Source organism: Lepus europaeus, chromosome 5 (genome assembly GCF_033115175.1).
Source record: "Lepus europaeus isolate LE1 chromosome 5, mLepTim1.pri, whole genome shotgun sequence".
Classification (NCBI taxonomy): Eukaryota; Metazoa; Chordata; class Mammalia; order Lagomorpha; family Leporidae; genus Lepus; species Lepus europaeus.
Window position 1 is genome coordinate 12,364,160 of NC_084831.1, and position 21,647 is coordinate 12,385,806.

Consider the following 21,647-nt stretch of genomic DNA (forward strand, 5'->3'; position numbering starts at 1 on the left):
GCCCCATGGGGGTGTGTGTGCGTAAAAAGTATCGGGTTGTTCACTGGAGATGTGAGCCTTTCACTATCAATCACACCCATAAAAAGCAATGCAATCGTTACGACGACCACGTGGAGTAATCTGTGAGCGCGAGGCTTCTGTTACCTCCGAGCCCGGGGCGGGGGTCGGCCTCAGGACCCCTCCCTCGACAGGAGGTGGACGCTGCCATGCCCGGGAGCTGACACCCCCCCTGCTGTGTGCTGGGCCCACCTCAAGCCCACTCCCAGGACAGCAGGTGCGGCTGGGGCGCAGCCAACACTTGTGCATTGTGGTTGCACAGTGCTGGTCTAGGTCGCACCAGACTGGCAGTCCCCGTGCCACCTGCGCCTTGAGGCCCCCAGCTGTCTCGCCCAGGAATCAGGTCCCCTGGAGCCCTGAAGGATGGAAACAAATGCCCTCTGGTCCCCCTGCCCCCGCCCGCCTGCTCCATGCCTGACTCCCACAATCCCCAGCGTGGCCTGCGGCGGCCAGAACTTACATGGTGGGTGAGGGATTCAGGTGAGGGGCAGCCCTCTCCCGCCGAGCCGCTGTAACGGGCGATGCTTATCTTGTAGGACGCGTGTGTGTAATAAAGAATTCATAGGGAGACCAGATTGCTCTCCTGTCAAGAAGACAGAAAGACAGAGGAAGGGGAGGGCGAAGCTGCCCCCACGGCGTCACCCTCCGCCAGCCAGGACACCTGTGCCTGCCGTGAGGCCGAGTTCCGCCCTGGGAGACCGCAGGGGGCCGTTCGCCCAGGACCTTTGCTTCGCAAAATCGAACGTTCATGGACTTGGGGGGGGGGTGGCAGGAAAGATGCTCTGACCATGGGGGACGTCGGCTGGGGGGCACAGCTGGCACCGGAGGACCTTCTGCGATCTGCATTTGCAGCTTGCTGTGGCCGGTCCTGCCGGGGGCAGGGGGCCCTCTCTGCCACCCCAGGGGCTCCCGAGTCCATGGCCACGCCTTCTGGAAGTCTGCTGTCCACTCCACGCAGGGCGGCTCAACCTCAGCACTGCAGACATGCTGGCCGCCCTGTGCATCGGAGGGCGCCGAGCAGCGGCCCCGGCTCCCCCTCGCTCGGCGCCAGGCAGTGATGCCCCGAAATGTCCCCTGGGGCTCAGCGGTCGCCCCTGGTTCAGAACCACTCAGCTTTTTCTTTTTTAACCCTTTTTATTTATTTGAAAGGCAGAGTGACAGAGAGGGAGATACAGAGAGAGAGATCTTCCATCGGCTGGTTCACCCCCGAATGATTGCAACAGCCAGGGCTGGGGCAGGCTGAAGCCAGGAGCCAGGAGCTTCTTCCGGGTTGCCCACGTCGGTGCAGGGGCCCAAGCACGTGGGCCATCTTCCACTGCTTTCCCAGGCGCATTAGCAGGGAGCTGCATCCGGGACTCCGGCGGACTCTCCTATATGGGGACCGGCATTGCCAATAGCATTTGGACCGGAGCTCCACAACGCCAGCCCCGGGAACCACAGAGCCTAGGGGATGACCGCAGGCAGCGGCCGCACGGGGCAGAGGTGCGCGGCCACGCCGGTCACGGAGCCCCGTGGCTGGAGGAGTGAGAACGCCGAGATTTCCACCGTGCCAAGTGAGCCTGCTCCCCCGGTGCATCCGGGCCCGGAACTCGGCCCCTATGAGTTCATCTCCAGCAGCCGCAGAGAGAGAGCAAGGCCAGCAGGATCGCTCCCGCGCAAAGTCCCTGTGCAAAGCTCCGGGCCCTCCAGCCCGAGTGAGGCCACCCTGGCAGGCGAGTTGGCTTTTGGGGAGAGAAAAATAACAAACCAAAAAAAAAAAAAAATCAAGTTTCTTTATTCTGCCTTTAGCTTGGGAGCTGAGCAATTCATTCTCCTATGCTAACGGACTTTTGTGTTTATGAGGCATTATCACTTCATGTCGGCCTATTGTAAGTTGTCGTTTTCTTCATTAAGTTGCTCCGTCGTCCTTATTCGGACCAGTTTATAACCCACCTTCGACTGTTCCCCGCGTAATAACCGAGTTTCTTTTAAAATATTCCTTCATCAGCGATCACCCGCATTTCAATTTTTCTTCTAAGTCAGGGGCGGTTCTCTGTTGCTCACGGGTTTGTCCTCGTGATTCCTGGTGACGCTGGAGGGAGGCTGCGGCACTGCCGGGCCCTCTGTGAACTTGGCCTTGAACGTCTCCACGCGGGAACCGAAACGGCGTCCGCCCCTGCGAGCTCGGCCCCGGGCTCCCGACGCGCAGCCAGGGGTGAGCCGTTGTCCCACAGCTTCCCAGCGGCTCCCTCCAAGCAGCCTGGCTGGTAGGAGCAGATGGGGACGTGGAGGTGACTTCAGGAGCCGGGTCACGGACAGGGGAGCAAGCGCTGGGTCAGGGTGCTGCATGTCGGCGTAGTCCCCACAGGCCGGGCACTGCCCCAGGCTCCTCGCCTGGGCCATCTCTCTGCGTCTCCCCCGCCCAGCCCTGAGGATAAACATACCCATTCCCACTGCAGAGGTGACAACTGAGGCCCAGAGCAGTAAAACGACGTCCTCGGGGCCCCGGGGCTGGCCCGTGGCAGTGGGAAGGCATCCCTGGGTCTGTCTGATGCCCAGGCCCCGGGTCGTCCCGTGGGCCCTGACAACGTGTTCCCGCGCCAAGAACACCAGTGTTTCCACAGTGCTCTCAGAACTCCTCCCCCCCTCTTCTCAGCAAACCATCACCTTTGAGAAATAAGTGCCTTGAGCCCCCACCCCACCCCCGCCTTTTTTACAGATTTTGTTTATTTATTTGAGAGGCAGAGTTACACACAGAGAGAAGGAGAGACAGAGAGAGGTCTTCCACCTGCTGGTTCACTCCCCAGACGGCCGCAATGGCCAGAGCTGGGCAGATCTGAAGCCAGGAGCTTCTTCCAGGTCTCCCACGCAGGTGCAGGGGCCCAAGCACTTGGGCCATCTTCCGCTGCTTTCCCAGGCCACAGCAGAGAGCTGGATCGGAAGTGCAGCAGCCGGGACATGAACTGGCTCCCATGTGGGATGCCGGCGATGCAGGCGGAGGATTAACCCTCTGCGCCGTGGCGCCGGCCCCCCATGAGCCCCTTTATCAGCTGAGAAGACTGAGTTGCAGTGGGGATCAGCACTGGCCCTCCGTGCCCATGGCAGAACGAGGCGGAGACTGTAGCCTTCTGCTTCAAGGCTCAGCTGGTTCCTCAGCACCCGCGGGCGGCTTCCCCACTGCCGGCTGCACCCCCTCCTGACCCAGGGGGCCCCCACCCTGGAGAGGGCAGGGCCGAGACAGCTGCAGGTGGCCAGGGCGTCTCACGGGACCCTGGGCCACTTCCGTCTCTCATTTTTCTTCCCTCCTGGCAGCTCCAGCTGTTCTGTGGACGCTAGACTGACCTGGGGATAAGGAAATGGTCACTTCACTGACTCCCAAAGACTCCGAGAAAGTTCCAGAAGGTAACAGCAGGCCACAGGTGGAAGACAGTCGCTGAGAGACTCTGGTGTGGGAGAAGGGTGACAGGACTGTGTGCAGAGCCCTGGGTCCCGGTGCCCAGTGTCTGCTGATTGGTTCTGTGCCTTTGGCCAGTGCCCCTCTCGCCTCTGGCCTCAGTTTACCCATCTGTAGAGCAAAAGGCTTTCACTTCCAGATCTTTCAGCCCTCCTCCCTCAGACGCGCGGTGACTGGGGAGCCTGGCTTCCCGATTCATCTCCTCACCCCCTTGCTTTTCCGCCTGATCACCTACTGTGCGCCAGGTGTTAGTGGGGTGTGTGTCCAATAACTGTTGGAACGGACCACCCCAAACCTTAACCCAACCGTGTTTTGTTTCTCACCCCTGTCACTTCCGCTGGGGACTGTGGGATGGATGACTGCTCCACGCAGACATTCAGGTACCCAGGACCCTTCCTCCTCCAGGTCCTCAGAGCCGGCTCCACCCAGGCAGCGCCGGAGAGGACCGATGGGCAGGAGAGCCCGACGGCGGCACGGCAGGTGGGGAACACGGCCCCGCCAAGCTGCAAGGGAGGCTGGGCAGTGCCTGTGGCCGGGTGCCTGGGAGGACGCAGGGATGGAGTTGGGATGCAAGGACCAGTACAAGTCTGTGGAGCCGGCACAGCACGAAGCAGGCACAGTTTACGAGACGGAAGGGAAGTTGACCTCAGGCCCCTGCATCTGCTCAGAGGAGCCTGAGACACACAGAGCAGCACAGGGTTCCAGGAGCCATGATGGTCAGGCCCAGCGCAGCAGTCTGCGGGAGTCCATGCCCTTGGCCGGTCTCAGCCGGTGACCTGCTAGCCGGTGACCTGCTGCCCGGTGACGCCTTCCCCCAGTGCCGTCACCTGCCCTGATGATATCGCACGGGTGAGAGGTCTGGCCGGACAGGTCCTGCCCTTCCGTGGCCTCTGTGTGGCCCATCCATGAAATGGGCGGGAAAGTCGCCCGCCTTGGCCCCGGCAGAGTCCGAGGAGCCCTGGGTGTCTGCAGAGGGCCACAGCGCCGCCGCCCCAAGCCTTATTCATAGTCTAACCACATCATTATCAATAATGAAACACAAATTAATAATAAATAAACAAACTAATGATAAATAATACATAGGTCATGAATAATACATTAATACCACAAGGCTTTTGAACATCTATTGCCTCTGATGGAGGGGATTTGATTAGTTGGCTGGAGATCACAGATGGGAAGATTCCAGAAAACCTGGGGTGTCGGGGCAGGGGGTGGACAGCAGCACGCCAGTTACGTCTCCCTGCGAAGGCAAAGGGTCGTGAGGTCCCTGGGGGCCCAGAGGCGGGGCCAGGAGTCCTGGCGGGGGTGGAGGTCCCTCCTGATCTTTCACAGTCCACGCCGAGACTGGGAGATCCAAAGCCCAATAAAGAAAAACAGAAGAAAAAAAATCGAAAGCAGCCAACCCCAGCAGTACTGGATCTCATCACCAAGGCTAACCCTTAGTTGAAGACACCTGAGTGATTTCTTTGTTCATCTACGGATTCACTCGTTCAATTCATTCGTTCAGTGTGACTCGCGCACCAGCAACAGCGTGCAAGGCACCAGGAGTTCAGTCCTGGAAAACCCACCTGGCGTTCAGGTGCGTACAGTTTACCGTGGGAGACAGACTGGCACACCGGTGTTGCCTTGCCGTGACTGGGGGCTGCGGTCGCTGCTGTTGTGGGGCCCTGGGGCCGGTGAGCTTGGGCTGTGTGCCAGGAGAGACTTCTAGGTCAGTTAGATCTTTTTTTAAAAAAAAAAAAAAAAAGATTTATTTATTTATTTGAAAGCCAGAGTTAGTTACACACAGAGAAGGAGAGGCAGAGAGAGAGAGAGAGAGAGAGAGAGAGAGAGGTCTTCCATCTGCTGGTTCACTCCCCAGATGGCCACAACTACCAGAGCTGCCTTGATCCGAAGCCAGGAGCCAGGAACTTCTTCCGGATCTCCCACGTGGGTACAGGGGCCCAAGGACTTGGGCCATCTTCCACTGCTTTCCCAGGCCATAGCAGAGAGCTGGATTGGAAGTGGTGCAGCCGGGTCTTGAACCGGCACCCATATGGGATGCAGGCACTGCAGGCGACAGCTTTACCCGCCACACCACAGTGCCGGCCCCTGGTCAGTTAGATCTAAGCAAAGGCCTGGAGGGCAGGCTGGGGGGCTGGGGGCAGAGTGATGACAGGTGTTCCCGGCAGCAAGAACAGCCAGTATGGAGTCCTGGGAGCCGGCTGGGGCCTGGCGTACTTGGGGATCCCCCGGTGGTCAGGGTGGCTGCGGCTGAGCGTGCGAAGGCAGCAGGAGCGGAGCTGAGGCATAGACAGACGCAGGGGCAGTCTGGTGTGAAGGGAAGGGCACCGCCTCTGTCTCCGAGGCCACGGGGAGACAAGGAAGGGTCTGGTTGTAGGTGTGACGTGGGGACGGGGGCGGCAGAGCAGTGCATGTGGGTCCAGGGCTCCGTGGCGCACAGAGCCCCAGGGCACGCTGGCTTCATGCCTTGGTGCACCCACCAGCCTGTTCACGGAGCACGCCGGCAGTGTGCTTCCTCCCTGCCCCCATGCCACATGTCAGCCAGGGAGCCGGAGGTGCACACCTGCCCTCGGACCTCAAGGGTCCTGGTCCGGTGGTGGAGACAGACACACAAAGACCCGTATGTCGCATTATACTGGAATTATAATGGGATGAGTGTGGGCGATGACCAAGCTGTGGACAAGGGTCTGGGCTCAGCAGAGGGGGTGTCAGGCATGCATCAAAGAGGGAGGGGCTGTTGCCCTGGACCTGGAAGGACACAGACAAATCCCCCCGGATGGACTCGGAGGGGAAGAGGAGAGAGCACAGGCAGAGAGAGAGAGGGAGAGCTTGAGGGGCGGCGGGAGGGGCTGATGGGGGTGGGCGGCAAGGTAGCGGAAGCGCGGAGCGAGACTGATTGAGTTGGAGGGGCCGAGAGAGGCAAGCTCATCAGGGGCCCAGTTGGCCATGACCGACGCTGAACTTGATCCTGGATTGGAAGGCAATGGAGCAAGGAAATGGAATGGCGTTCACCAGAGAGGCGGCGTCATCGTATCTGCATTTCAGAGCTGCCATTGAGACTCCGGGGCGGTGGGTGCCCGAGGGGCGGGCGGCCAGCCACGAGGAGGGATGCTACGGGCCAGGCCAAGGCAGGATGGGTGCAGAGGCGAGAACTGTGGGGCAGGGGGAACAGGTCCATGCTGGGGAGACACGTGAGCTGTTGGCTGCCCCTTCGTTGTCCACTGGGTTTTCTTTTCTATTTGTTTTTTTTTTCAAGATTTATTTATTTTATTTGAAAGCAAAGTTACAAAGAGAGAGAGAGAGAGAGAGAGAGAGACTTTCCATCCTCTGGTTCACTCCCCAGATGGCCACAATGGCTGGGGCTAGGCCGAAGTGAGGATCCAGGAGCTTCTTCTGGGCCATCCTCTACTGCTTTTCCCAGGCCATTCGCAGGGAGCCGGATCGGAAGTGGAGCAGCCAGGGCTCGAACCAGGACCCATTGGGGGATGACTTAACCTGCTGAGTCACAGTGCCCACCCGGGGCTTGGCTTTGCTTTTTCTAAAAGGCCTCCCTCATCCTCTGCCCAGCCTCTCACCCTCCCAAGGAGGCAGGTGGTGGGAGCACCTGTCGTCCACACAGAAGGGTGTATTTCACAGAGCCCTCTGCACCTGCCTGCAGGATCCGGTGGCGGTAATTGTTAATAATATTTATTACGACAGTAACGATGCAGGCGGGAGCCCGGGGCGGCTGTCGTCGCCGTGGCGATGTGGTGTTTATCTTCATGCGGTGGGGCTGACCGCCCTTCTTGGTGAGTGGTGGTGCACGGAGCTGCTGCGATCACGCAGAGTTAAATCCTGGATGCACGGCATGGGGGAGGGAGGCACGGGGGGGGCTTATGGGGCCCCGCCTCCCTCCGTCATCCCTGGCGGGGCCTCCAGTCACTGGTGGCACTGACACCTGACTGCCCCACGACCAGTCTCGGTGTGGTCCCACTGGCTCTGCTGGGAGAGTGAGCCCTCTGCGCCACTTCCACACGGGGTGGGGGTGGGGGTGGGACTCGGTCCCTGCCCAGGAACTCTTAGATGGGTGGCATCTGATGGATGCTCTGGTAGAAGTGGCTTCGCTGGTTTCTTGGTTCAGGTGACACGTGACAGGCACTTCTGGGCCACAGGAATTGGTCCAGAGCTGGGCTCAGAGGATTCTGTGTCAAGGATGGGATGGAAGAAGTTGGCCAACCTCATCTCAGGGACTCTTATGTCCTGTCCTGCAAAGCTTCCAGGTCAAACCCATCCTCCTGGCCCTCACCATCCTCTGCGGGCTCTGGACCCCAAGACGGTCTCCTCCGTCGTGCTGCTGCCCCCTTGTGGATGTGCTTGTGTCTTGTGGCTACCATGGGGGTCTGATCCCACCAGGCACCAAGAAAGATTTCCCTAATCACCTGTTTTCAGTATCTCCATTTGGAAGCAAGGGGCAGTGGGCTCCTGGGAGGTGATGGGCGGAATACTGGTCCAGAGCCAAAGGGCTGACCTGCCACGCCCGCCTCCCTGTGGTGGTGAGCAGGTCATTCCGTGCGTCTGACCTCAGCCTCCTCTCTATAGAATGCAGACACAGTCCAGAGGGGCACAAGGATGACCAGTGAGATAAGAACCAGATAGCCTTCAAAAACTGTGAGACGCTGGGCGTAACTTCCTTTTTTTATTATTCATTCAACAAATGTCGAGTTCCTGCTAAGTGCCGTATGCTGGTCTAGATTCTGGGGATAAAATACACAAAACTAAGAACGTGCGGTTCTTGTGAGACGAAGTCAGCACCAGCCTCACTTCGCTGGACAGAATGCATGAGCACCTTTTTGAAAAATCTGAGAAGTAAACATTAGCAGGTGGGCTGGAGCTGAACACTAGAATTCTAAGTACCACGGACAGGGTGAACATCAAAAGAACCCACAGTCTCATCAGGTCACACTTAAAATGCTCAGGACACAAACAAAAATCACTCAATGTGCGAAAAACCATGAAGATCTCAGCTCACCTGGGGAAAGACGATCGATAGACCAGTAATGAGATGGCACATCTGGTGGAATTATCTGACAGAATCTTTAAGGCGCTATTATAAAAATGCTTGAACAACTGCTCAAAAATAGTCTTGGAAAAATATTAGAATAGAAAGCCTAGCGAAGAACCGACAGAGAAAAACAGCCAAATGGACACTTCACAGCCACCAGTACAATCAACGAAATAGAAAGTGCACTGGGTGGACTCCGAACGGGCAGAAGAATCGGTGAACCTGCGGACCCATCGAACAAGAGAGGAAGAAAGATCGCAGCCCCGCCCCCATACACACACAGAGTCTCTGTTCCCAGGGGCTCACATCCTAGTCAGGCGGTGATAAATGTTTCCAAAAGAATAATGCAGGGTCGAGTTGGAGAATAACGGGCGTGCGGTTTCCTATTGGCTGGTCAGGATAGCTTCTGCAAAAAAAAAAAAAAGCCCTTGAGTGGGGGATACCTGGGGTACTCGGGGATCACCAGAGCTCACTGTGAGTGGGGGCCTGCGTGAGTCTGAGAGTGAGGGGCGGTGACGTCAGGGAGGTGGGCGGGGCAAAGTTGGCGGGGTCGGGAGGGGCGGCCCATTAGGAAGCGTGGCTGTGGGCCAGGCAGTTAATGGTGGCTTCTCAGCCCAGGGAGGCAGCCGTGGAGGCTGAGCTGGGTGGACTCTGGGCCTGTTTTACAGAGCTTGCAGGCTGGGGGAGAGGGGGACTCCAGGAATACTGGGGTGCTTGGAGCTCCCTGGTGGAGAAATGGGGATGGAGGGGGGACAGTGCCTCAGTTCAGGTCCTGATCCCTTGAGGGGCTTGGAGACATCTACATGAGAGCGCTTACATTTCTCTGTGTGAAGGCGCCCGGCTGAGCGGAGCCAGTGCACTGGGGCTTACGGGACAGCGCGAGGAGCTGGGCTCACCTGCTGCCAGTTACCTGCTTACTGTCGGAGACAGGGAAACGGGAGACGCCGGGGCACAGGGTACGGGCTCGGCTCACCTTCCCAGGAGATGCACGCCCTGGGTCGCTGAGTCCGGCGGGCTGGCAGGCAGCGGTCAGATGTGCCCTGGCTGGTCCTTCCTCTCAGGCTGCGCTATTTTGGGGGCTCAGGAAGTGCTGCCCCTTGTTCCTGGCTTCCACTGCCGGATCCTCTCTGCCCCACCCCCTGTGCCGTCTGGGGAGCCACCGGCTGTGTCCTGTTCCCCATTCCTGGGGAAGAGAGCCCCATGGGGCAGAGTTGAGCAAAGGCTCGCTCTCCTCCTCACGCCTGGCCGCCGAGAGGCGCCTGGACCCTCGGAGCTGGCAGCAGCACCTGGCCACCAGGTGTGGTCAGACAGGCGGGTTCGGAAGGCACCTGGGGTCGTGGCAGGCCCTCAGCTCGGGCTGCCCAGGACAAGGCCCGCAAGGGCGAGGTGCTTCTGAGACGGCCCCCTGGGAACACGGGAGACCCTCAAGGGCATCAGCGGAACCCACGTGTTCCCGCCTGCAGCAGGCTGCCAGGCACCCGCGGGACACAGCGAATCGGCAGTTCCCGGCCTTAGGTCGTGGTGAGTGCACTCCCAATAGGCCAGGGCCGGTGACTTTCCTGTGCGGCAGGAATGGGGAGGCCTTCTGGGGACCGTGGTGCCCTGGGGAGGCGCCGAGTCACTAAGGAAGCGACACGCCCACGGATCCTGAAGGCTGAGGAGAAAGTCCCGCAAGCAGAGAACGAGGGGAGAGCCTGGGCTGGGGTCCGGGTGGGGGGGGGGGCTGCGTGTGCGGGGAGCAGGGGGCAGCAGGCCTGGGAGCAGCAGTGAGAGGGGGGAGGTGGCCCAGGGAGGATGTGCACCTGTTCCCCTGGGGCACTGGGAAGTCCCCGCAGGCCCTGCAGAGACTAGGGGCACACACTGTAGAGGGAACAGGGGAGTGTGAAGGGGGGCGGGGAGCCGGAAGCAAGATCCTGACCTCGCAGCCACGCCCCCCGCCACCAGCAGCACCGTGCACAGGAGTCCAGCACCAAGGCAGGACTCCCCATTGACACCCCCACTCCCTGGGGGCTGGGCGAGGAAAGAATGGGTCCCCCTATTGTCCGACAGGAAGAGAGGCTTAAGGGCCATCCAGGGCCACGGGGGACTAACGACGGGGGTGAGCCGCTCACCCAGGTTTGCACGAACTCACCTGTTGCGGAGCCGAACGCCCCTTGTCCCAGGAGACTCCTCCGTCCTCAGCAGCCACTCTAATAAAATGGCCTCTCGGGGAGCCAGCCTTCCTCTCTTGGGACCCCTGGCCGACCTCTGACCTGTCCACCCTCGAGCCAGCCCTCCGAGCTGGGGGCGTGGCCAGGCGAGTTTCCCAGGAAGGGGGCATGGCGGCTGAATGTTGCCAACGATTTTGCTCAAAGCGTCTTAGCGGGAGTGGCGTGGCTGGGGAGAGCGATGGGGAGATGTGGGGAGAGCGATGACACAGATCGGGACAAGGACTCGTTTTGTAAGGAGGAACCCGTCGGTGCTCCTGAAGCACTTCTCCGTACCGTGCTGCACATCAGGGTCGATGGGTGCCAAATTTAACGCCCGGAAAGACACAGCTCTGCCTTTAGCTGGTGGCTGTGTAATGGGCAGATTCCCCAGGAAAGGGGTGTGGGGTTGCACCGGGAAGGAAGATGGCCAAGGCACCAGACCTGGGTCTGTGCTGTTAGCATCTGATGTGGAAGATTCTAGAAATCCCATTCCCCCTGCATTTTACAGGGGAGGAAACTGAGGCCCAGAGCTGGTCAGCTTGCCGAGGCTCTGGAGCTGCCTGGCCGCGGGACTGGGGCCAGAACTCCCCTCTGCCACACCCGTCCCTCCGGCCCCACAGCCTCCTGGCTGGCCGCCCCTTTCTGAAACGCCCTCTCTGAGTGGTCTGGCACTGGGGGCCCTGCTTGGGCCTCCTCCCTGGGGTTTCACAGCCTCCATTGTGCTCCGTGGGGTCTCCTGACTTTGGCCCCGGCCTGGAGGCGTTGACAGGTGCAGCTGCTGGACATCAGTTCCTGCTCTTCTCTCCTCTGTCCACCCCGGGGCTTCCTCCCTAGCCTGGACCAGGAGCACTGGAGGCCAAGAAGCCTGGGGCCGCCCCCCTGTGTGGGCGGGGCTGGGTGGACAAAGCCTTGACCATGCTCCTCCCCGACCCGGCCCCTGGCGTGGTTCCTCCACCCACCTCGCACAAGGAAGCCGTAACCCACCCAGCTCGCTGTGGAGGGGCACAGCGAGAATCTTGGACTGGACTGGACAACAGGTGTCGCGTTTGGGGGAGGACGGTGGTGGGGAGGAACCAGAAAGCAGGGGAGAAAGAACAGGTGCATTCGGTGTTTGGAAAGCCACGGGGTTTTGTGTGTTAACAGAGTCAGCCAGAGAGAGGACGTGCCCTGTGTTTTGCCCTGGGGAGAGCCTCTTGGCAATGGACGCCCGCCGTCTCCTCTCCTGCGTGGGTCTGTCTGGGCCGCTGATTTCTCACCTGTGAGCTGTGTGTCGCTGGGAGCTGTCACAGCCTCTCCTGGCACATCTGCCCGGCCTTCCCCTGCCTCCTTTCTGTCCTCCTCCAGCTCTGGAGCCCACGCACTGTCTGATGCTTGTCACAGCCTCGGACGGGAGGGGTCCCGGGAGCCCACAGTGCACTGTCAGGCTCTGGCCTTGAACTTTGAGGGAGCGGTGGGGTCTCCACTCTGCTCGCCATCCCTTGCTTGAGCCTGGCTCCACCCCGATGTCTCTGTGTGTTGGGGGGCGGGAGGGGGTCCCAATTGCTCGGAGCGCAGTTCTGGGTCTTGTCCTTCCCACCCTCAGCTGGCTGCCCTGCCCTGTCTGAGGCCCCGGCTAAAGATGCCGGGGCAGGGCCGGTGCTGTGGCACAGCGGGTAAAGTTGCCCCTGTGTCGCCAGCATCCCATATGGGCGCTGGTTCGTCTCCCAGCTGCTCCACTTCCCATCCAGCTCCCTGGTAATGCGACTGGGCAAAGCAGTGGAAGATGGCCCAAGTGTTTGGGCCCCTGCACCCACGTGGGAGACCCGGAAGAAATTCCTGGCACCTGGCTTCTGCCTGGCCATGTGGGGAGAGAACCAGTGGATGGAGGATCTCTCCTCTCTGTCTCACGTTGCTGTAATTCTTTCAACTAAAATAAATAAAATCTTAAAAAATACAGAAAGGATGCAATGGCAGCCAGAATTCTCGGGTGACCTCAGCAAGTCCTCCGACTCTGATCTGGGAGGCAGCGAAAGCAACCGGGCTTTGAGGCCGCCGGATCTGGGTTCGCATCTCGGCATGGCTGTCTGGTCCTCGCCGTTTGGAACAAGGCACTTCACGGCTCTGTGCAGCGATGCCTCTTGGCGACAGGGATGTGACCTTAGGACCGGCTTGCCGGGGTGGGGCGAGGAGCCAAGCGGCGCTGGCCATTTCACATCTCACTGCGCCGCAGATACTGCCCGAGAGGCAGATGGGCGGGCAGGCAGTCACGCCCAGCGTGACACGCGCAGCGGCCACAGCAGCCCACGCTGCTGCAGGAGCCAACGGCCTGGGGGAGGGGCATGCCCGGGAGGAGGTTTTGTCCTGAGAGTGAGACCCGCCCACTCCCCCCCCAGCCCCGCTCCATCAGCTCCCAGCTCCCAGCCCGGACACACGCATCACCCCCATCTCTGTCCCTCGCGCTTGGTGATGTCCCCGAGATGACCCACAGCTTGCAGAGCCATCACCTGCGTGTGTCCCCAAGGACTGCAGTGGGGCTGAGATGGGTGGGGCCGGCCAGGTTCCATGGGGGGACAGTACTGGGGGAGCCAGGACAGTCTCTGGGGGGTGCCCTGCGGGGAGAGAGGGCATCCTTTCACTTTGCATCCCGGGGACATCTGCTGCCCCACCCTGCTCCCAGTCCCGGCTCTGGTCCTACAAGATGCTCTGTGAGTCCGCTGCAGCGTGTATAACTCTGGGAAAACGTCCCAGCACAGCGCGCGCTTGCAGAGCGCACAGCACTCCAGAGCCTTTGCCTCTGAAGTCTGGAATGTTCTCCTGCAGGTACCTACATGGCCCACAGATTCCCTTATCCCACCCTCCTCAAAGAGGCTTCCCAGGACCCCAGGTCTAGAGCAGCACCTTCCCCATAGTTCCCCATTGCTTCAGTTTCCCGCGTTACCTGTAACCTCACCTGTGCTGCCTGTAACATCACCCGCGTTACCTGTAACCTCACCTGTGCTGCTGTAACCTCACCTGTGCCACCTGTATCGCTACCTCTATGATCCGTATCACCACGGGGCATCGTGCCCGTCTTTCAGTTGACCGTGGATTCCCCGGCTGGGACGCGGGTCCAGGGGGGCGTGTCTGTTGTCACCGCTGTGTCTCCAGTGCCTAGAACAGTGCCTGCTACTGAGAGATGGACCAGAGACCTTTCCATGAATAAAGGGGAGACAGGAAGAAGGGAGGAGAGGAGAATTCTGGGAAGACCCGCAGGGCAGGAGCAGGCTCCGTGCCGCGTCACTCAGCGCCGCTCAGAACCGGTTGATGGCAGAAAGGGAGTGCCCGAAGCTCCCCGTTCTGGGAACCCCGCTCTTGGCCTGAGCTGTCCCGACACCACTCACACGCTCGCCCTCTAAGTCACCTCCTCCCGTGGGCGAGGCCCCGCCTCCTCCCGGTGCTGCTGGCACCGCTGCCCAGTCAGAGCAGCCCTAGCCCACTTCTGCCGGGGCTCCCCAGCGGCGGCCCCACAGCAGTGACCTCCCCGCGCCCAGCTCACCTCACCCGCATCCACCATCTGCACCCACCCTGCGCGGCCGGAAGAGCTATGCGTCTGAGGCCGTGTCCTTCCCTCCTCCTGGCGGGCGGAGGGGGCTCCTCTGGTTCCCAGCTCCCCAGCCATCTGCACTGGTGGCGCTTACCTGTGGCCCACCGCTTCGAAGGGGAGAGTCAGCCCACGGCCCAGCCCTGTGGAAGAAGGGGACCACGACCTGGACTCCTGCCACGGTTCCCCCTGCCACACCTCCCCCCAGTGCCGGCCACCGCCCGAGCCGGGCACAGACGGGCAAGTTGCCTTTCCCCAGCATGTACTCTCGCCTCCCTGCTGCCAGAGAGGCTGTAATCACCCGGCGATTGTCACGGAGCCAGAAGGGGGTCTGGGTTAGAATCCTGGCCCCGTCCCATAGAGCTGTGTGACCTTGGCCGCTCTCTTCCCTGCAGCAAGTGGGAAGCACACACAGTCGCTCTCCCAGGATTGTGGGGCCGATACAAGGTGTGAGTGAGTGTGCGTCAAGCCCTTGGCTCAGAGCAGTGTTCTCGCTCTCGGGCCAGTGCCCTGGAGGCCTCCCTCTCCTCTCCTCCCCTCCTCCCTCTCCTGTCCTCCCCTCCTCCCCTCCTCCCTCTCCTCTCCTCCCTCTCCTCTCCTCTCCTCCTCTCCTCCCTCTCCTCTCCTCCCTCTCCTCTCCTCCCCTCCTCCCTCTCCTGTCCTCCCCTCCTCCCTCTCCTCTCCTCCCTCTCCTCTCCTCTCCTCCCCTCCTCCCTCTCCTCTCTTCCCCTCCTCCCTCTCCTCTCCTCCTCTCCTCCCTCTCCTCTTCTCTCCTCCCTTTCCTTCCTTCCTCTCCTCCCCTCCCCTCCTCCCCTCTCCTCCCCTCCCTCTCCTCTCCTCCTCTCCTCCCTCTCCCCTCCTCCCCTCTCCTCTCCTCCCTCTCCTCTCTTCCCTTTCTCCCTCTCCTCTCCTCCCTCTCCTCCCTCTCTCTCCTCTCCTCCCTCTCCTCTCCTCCCTTTCTCCCTCTCCCCTCCTCCCTCTCCTCTCCTGCCCTCTTCCCTCTTCTCTCCTCTCCTCCTCTCCTCCCTCTCCTCTCCTCCCTCTCCTCTCCTCTCCTCCCTTCCCTTCCTCCATCTCCTCCCCTCCCCTCCTCCCCTCTCCTCTCCTCCCTCTCCTCTCCTGCCCTCTTCCCTCTTCTCTCCTCTCCTCATCTCCTCTCCTCTCCTCTCCTCCCTCTCCTCTCCTCCCTTCCCTTCCTCCCTCTCCTCCCCTCCCCTCCTCCCCTCTCCTCTCCTCCCTCTCCTCTCCTCCTCTCCTCTCCTGCCCTCCTCTCCTCTCTTCTCCTCCCTCTCCTCCCCTCCCCTCCTCCCCTCTCCTCTCCTCCCTCTCCTCTCCTCTCTTCCCCTCCTCCCTCTCCTCCCCTCCCCTCCTCCCTCTCCTCTCCTCCTCTCCTCCCTCCCCTGGGGTGCCCCTTCCTGCGGGAGGCCTCAGCATTTCTCATGCTTTGGCTCTGGGGCCATCCAAGCTGGACAAGGGCCAACCCCCTCCCCGCCCCCTCACAGCCCCCTGATTTCCCCCCACCTCCATGTGTATCCTCTGAGGGTGACGGTGTGATGCCTCCCCTCCCCAGCTGTGCATTCCTGGGGGACAGCATGGTGCCTGAGTGCCTCCTGCTGCCCTGAGCCTGGCCCAGGGCCTGCACAGGGCAAGTAGGGCAGGGGGTTAAACAGCGTTGAAAGGAGCAGCCAGAGAGAGGGGACTGGCCCTTCCAGCCGGCCGGGCTGCTGTGTGCTTGGACAGCCCCTCTCTGAGGCTGCCTGTGAGCCTGGCCAGGGTTCGAGGCCACACAGCGTTGCGCCTGCGCCTTCCTCCCCACGCTGGAGACCGGCCCTGGAGGCCCGGAGCCGGCTGTTCCCGTGTGACTCCAGCTTCCCCATCGATCCCGCGAAGGTCGATGCTTGTTTTTTCCTTCCTGGCGTTTGTAACCACTCAGTTCCAGGCAGGGGTCAGGCCCCCGGGCTCGATCGGCTCAGGTTGCCTGCACAATTGAAATCCCCGAGCCCATCCTGGCTAGTTTTCTCATTAGGACGATTGGTCTGGATTGATCCGGTATGGTCTGGATTGATCCGGTAGGTCGATAGGCGGACATCAGCCGGTGGGAAGCCGAGCCGATGGGCGCGGATGATTGGGCAAGAATGAGGTCCCCGGCGGGCTGGAGCGGGCACCCAGCCCTCTGCGACGGGGCTGGGGCAGGCAGAGGGTGGGCCTGGGTCTCAGCAGGCTGGATGTTGGTGTGGGTGGCTCGGTGTTCAAAGATTGGGCCGGAGTCCCAACCCCATGTTCTGAGGGGCCAGGCAGGCATCCCCAAGGGCCAGCTGCTGGGTGAGAGGCACTGTAGGGTGCCTGCCGCGGTTTGGCGTCCATGATCACCTCCTCCTCCATCAGCACCGTGGCCAGGGCAGACCTGCCCGTCCCTTTGGGTGGGTGGCTCTGGCCTGTGCGGTGGGAAACGTGGGTGACAAGGCAGCCAGCGGAGGCTTCCCGGGGCTCTCTTCCCGTTTCTCCAGGAGTGATGTGGTTACAAGGCTGGGACCCTGGGCTTGCAGGGGCCCTGGCTCCGTGGGGTTGCTAAGGGACCGTGTGCAAAGGAATTCAGAAGTGCTGGGGTGCACGCCTGTCAGCAGGTGCACTTTCTACAGAACCTAGGAGGCCCATCAGGCCCCCTCCAGTCTAGAGGGGGGAGGGGCGTGCAGGGCTGGGCCCCAGGGGTCTTCCAGCGGGACACGGGGTGCTTCCTGGAGGGGCCAGCACATCCTGCGTGCAGGGGAGAATGGATCCCACAAAGCGCTTCCGTCTTGGAGCGCGCCCCCGGAGCCGGGGAGGCGGCCACAGCAAGAAGCACAAAGGGAGAAGTGGTGACCTGCTCGGGCGGGCGCCCGGTCACTGTTGGCGCAGGCCGTGGTGGGAGTGGTGCCCCCCAAGCTGAGCAACGTCAGCCCAGCCCTGCAGCCAGCACAGTCCTCACACCCTTCTCCTTCCTCCCCCCAGGTTACCTGACGGTCAACATTGAGCCGCTCCCCCCCGTGGTGGCTGGGGACGCCGTGACCTTGAAGTGTAACTTCAAGACGGATGGCCGCATGCGTGAGATCGTCTGGTACCGGGTAAGTCGCTGCCGCTGCTGCCCGCTCCGTGCCCAGGCCAGGGCTGGCGGCGGTGTCCAGAGTCCTCCGGTTGCCCCCCGGGGCATGGCTGTGTCCTCCGCCCCGAGCTGCCCTGTGCCCTCTGCCGAGTCCCCACCCTCTGCGGATGCTCCCTCAAAGGCGGTTTTGCCCAACCTCAGGATCTCTCTCCTGCTGGCCCCCTTTGTGTCCCTAAGAGACCCCTACTCATGAGAAACCCCACGAGTACCGACGTAGAAGTGACGGAGACCATCATGGCGTGGTGGCAGTGGGGCAGCTACGGAGCAGGCCCTGGTGCAGGCTCCAGTGTGCGGCTTTGAGTGAGAAAGCGGGGAGGCTTCCTGCCTTCGTGGCAGTCGCCCACGGAGACCCACATCCCTCCGTGTAGGACTGGGGCTTGTGTCCGGCCTGGGAGGCGCCCACGTGGGCAGGTGTTGGCAACAGAAAGAGCAGCTGCGGCCCTGGGCACCAGGTCCTGTCCCAGCCCCTAGAGGCATCTTCTCGTGTCTCAGTGGGGTGTCCCAGCCTGGTCTCCCTTGGCCACAACGGAGCTGGGGCTGGGGGTAGGAGGGAGAGGGTGCCACTGGCGTGGAGGTCCTTCTTGCAAGGCCACACTCAGGTGTGCACAGAGCGAGGTAGCACCCGGAAACGTCCCTTCCCTGGTCTAAAACAGGGGTTGGCAACGTTGCTCAGTGAAGACCCAGTTGGTAAATATTTGCCCCTCCGCCGACCACGTGGTCTGTGTTGCAGCTCAGCTCCGTGGCTATCGCTTGAAAACAGCTCCAAACGGTGTGACAATGAAAGGCACCTTGCTGGTGGACACTGACATTTGAGTTTTGGGGGAGGTTGTATGTGCCTCAACGTCTTCGTATTTTGTTTTCAATCATAAAAAAAAAAAAAAAAAAAAAAAAAAAAAAAGAAGCACAAGCCGTTCTTAACTCCCAAGCTTGGCTACGGCAAAGCAGGTTGAAGGCTGACTTGGTTCACCGGCTGTGGTTTGCATCCCCCGATGTAAGAACCACATCTTCTAATCTTTGTAAGCTGCGTCGCCCTTTATTTAGATGGAATCGATGGGTAAGCAGTCAAGGGGAGCCGCTCTGGATGCGGCAGGCGCAGTGTGGAGGGGAGGGGAGCGAGTGGGAAGGGGCGGGAGGCGGTGGGTGGGCACAGGGGGGCGGTCTCGAGCCGCCCCACCCCCACCCACGGTGCAGGGAGACTCTAGGGGACTCCTGGCGCCTGCTCTGCTCCTGACCTTGGCTCAGCACGCGGCTCCCGGACCTTCTCGCCCTGGTCCGGTCTTGCCTTGAACGCGCCTGCTCTTGCTGTGGCTCCTGGCCGCTTTGCTCTCTGCTGCGCCGCTTGCTGATTGGCGCTGTTTTATTGGCTGTGATTTTCGTGCTCCTTTTCGCTGAGATCGTGGCTCCCCGTGTCGGCACGGTGGCCCCTCGTGCTCAGAATCAGCCCCGGTGCCCTTACCCCAAGCTCGCCAGGTACCGCGGGAGCCACAGGTGCGGAGCTGATACCGGGAACTGGCGCCCTGCAGGGTCCCAGCCTCAGCGGAGGGGTCCGCCTGGGTAGAGCTGTGGGTTTGGAGAACGTCGAGGCCTGTGCCGAACAGCGCCACGAGCTGCATCAGTGAGAGGCGTATCTTCAGGATGTGGGCACTGCGTGGCTGACACGGGCGGTGAGCCGCTCAGAACCTGGCAGAGGCGCTGGGAGACATGAACTCCAGTCCCCCCACGGCAGGGGCCCGCATTTCTCCTCCGCTACCCCGGGGATGGGAGCAGAGTGGGGGGAACAGCGGACCCAGTGGGAAGAGTTCACAGGTGAAGGGGGGGGCCGGAGCTTGGAGACGGGAAGACACCGGGCAGCCCCTTGCTGGCCTCCCCCTGGTCTGTGGTCTCATGTCTCGGTGATGGACGTCTTCCTGCAGAGGAAGCTGTCAGAGTCGGGGCTAGGCTGGGACCCAGCTGGGCACAGGTGTGGGAAGCCAGGAGGCGACTTCCGTGTGCTCCACGCTGCTCCTGGAGGTGGGGTGCACAGAGATGGGGAGGCGGGGGGGCACCCCACTCCCGGCACGAGGGCTGGACACAGACTTCCCTTTCTTTAACTCCAGTGATCAGATCCCCCTTCCACTCCCCCACCCAAACCATCTCTCTCCCATCTCTCTCTCTCTCTCTCTCTCTCTCTCTCTCTCTCCTCCACCCTGGCCTGCCACATTGATTGCTTGAAGAGTCAGTTACGTTTCTTACAGATGTCAGGCCCTGCAGATCGGGCTATGGTAGGCTGCGCTAATTAATTTATTTTATTTCATTTTCCAGCCTTTGACTGAGAGCCTCTGGAATGGGAGTATGCAGATGTATGCAAATCATATGCAAATTGTCCACTGCAGCCAAATGCCTGGGCCCTTTGAATTCCGTAGCTGGACAAGGTGGTGGCTCAGCTGACAGTTACCCTCCCTGGACACGGGGAGCCCACGTGCCCTGCCTGTGAGGGTGGGGAGCGGGGCCAGGGGTCCGAAGGGAGCTCCTGAAAAGTGGCTCCTTGCTGCCCGTCCTCTCCCGGCCTGCTACCCCCTGGCCTTCCCTCACCCACCGCCTCTTTCCCCAAGGAGCCAGCCGAAAGGAGAGAGGAAGGGCCGGCCAAGATGGGGCTGCAGGAGCCAAAGCCCAGGAGGCCCGGGCTCCTACAGGGCACGGGGGAAGTGGCAAGGACTCCGGGCTCCCCCCTCCCCGCCCGGGGGGGGAGCTGCCCTGCGCCGTTTGTTCCAGGTCTCTGTGTCTGCTTCCCTCCCTGGCTGCCTTTCCCCTGCCCCCCCTGAATGGGCTTACAGAGCGCCGCTTGGAAGGAAGTGAATAGTTTCAGTGCCCGGGAAGAGCAAAAGCGGGGCTTTGTGATGTGGCCGCCTCTGCCCGCCCAACCCAGTGGGCACAGCAAGGCCCAAGCCTGCCCTCTGGGCTCCCCCTGAGGTCCCAGGAGATGGCGAGTGGCCTGGATTCTCTGGGCAGACTGCGGAGCTGAGGGATTGGCCTGAGAGTGAAGAGCTCACTGGCTTGGGGTGAACCAGCGTTTGGAAGGCCTCCAGGTGGTGGCAGGTGCAGGGGATATTGGAAGGAGGCAGCAAGGGCCTGCGCCCTGAGCACTTGGTCTCAAGGTCTGGCCGTGCGGGGAGGAGCCCTGCCGCTGTGTAGAAGGGGAATCCGGGAGTGTGGACTAGAATCCAGGAAGCGTAGGCGATTGGAGCCCCACGTGGGGCTGTTTCCACTTCCGTCAAATTGCACCCAGTTAAAACTCACTTCCTGCACCTCCCAGTGCTCGGGCAGCTGGAGGCCGCTGTGCCGGACAGAGCGAGCACAGGAAGCTCGAGGGGGCAGCCTGCGAACATCCCTGGGTTTCCGGGAGGCCAGTGCGTTTGCTGACAAGGGAAGAGTGGGGATTGCTCACCGAGCGGCTTTGCTGGCAAGCTCCGCCCCCCACCCCGTCCCCGAAATGCACGTCGGGAAAATGGGCTATTTGTTCTGTAACCTGCTGTGTTGGAGTGTGCGTGTGGCGGCGGGGAGGGGGGTAGGTGCTTCTCATTTTTGAGAACTTCTCTGCGGCCGGTCAGAGGATGCTGAGTCAGGGTCGCGGACGGTCAGAGGATGCTGAGTCAGGGTCGCGGACGGTCAGAGGATGCTGAGTCGGGGTCGTCAAGCCCCAGGGCGCTGGGCTTTGTAGCTGTTGGCCAAAGCCCCTTTCCCCGCAACGATGCTTCCCAGCGCTTTCCTCCTCTCCCTGTGCCTTCTCCTCGGTTACCTGGGTTCCCCTCCCAGCTTGGGCTGGTAACTCTGTTTCTCCCTGGCAATAAACAGTGGCTAACAGAGTTGAGGTGCAATCCCACACTTCTCCAGTAGGAGGCTCTCACCTAATAACCAAGCTACCCTAGCGTGAGGACTTGGTTCTAGAAAATAGATGGTCAATGATGTTCTTGACTCACTTCTTCCTATCCGTTTACACCTATAATTGGAGACTTGCTCGGCAATGGCCCTGGTCCTGATCCGAGTCGCCAACCTTGTTGAGCCTTTACTATGTGCCCGGCCCGGACCAACTGCTCTCCCTACGTTATGTACCTATCACACTTCCTCTTCACGTCAGCCCTGGCCATAGGTACCACAGGTAATCCCAACGTTCAAAGAAACTGAGGCCATCCCCGACAACAGTGTCTCAGCTCACGTTACCTTCCCTGAGCTCCCTAGAAAGTTCTAGA

At 61.1% G+C, this 21,647-nt stretch overlaps 1 protein-coding gene across 1 annotated transcript in view; it reads left to right on the forward strand.

Moving 5' to 3' along the window:
• IGSF21 (immunoglobin superfamily member 21) overlaps positions 1–21,647 on the forward strand; it is a 231,141-nt gene that overhangs the window by 76,522 nt on the left and 132,972 nt on the right. The window contains exon 2 of the mRNA XM_062193120.1: positions 17,271–17,383. Within this exon, the coding sequence (XP_062049104.1) occupies positions 17,271–17,383 (113 nt within the window). The remainder of the gene's footprint in view (positions 1–17,270; positions 17,384–21,647) is intronic.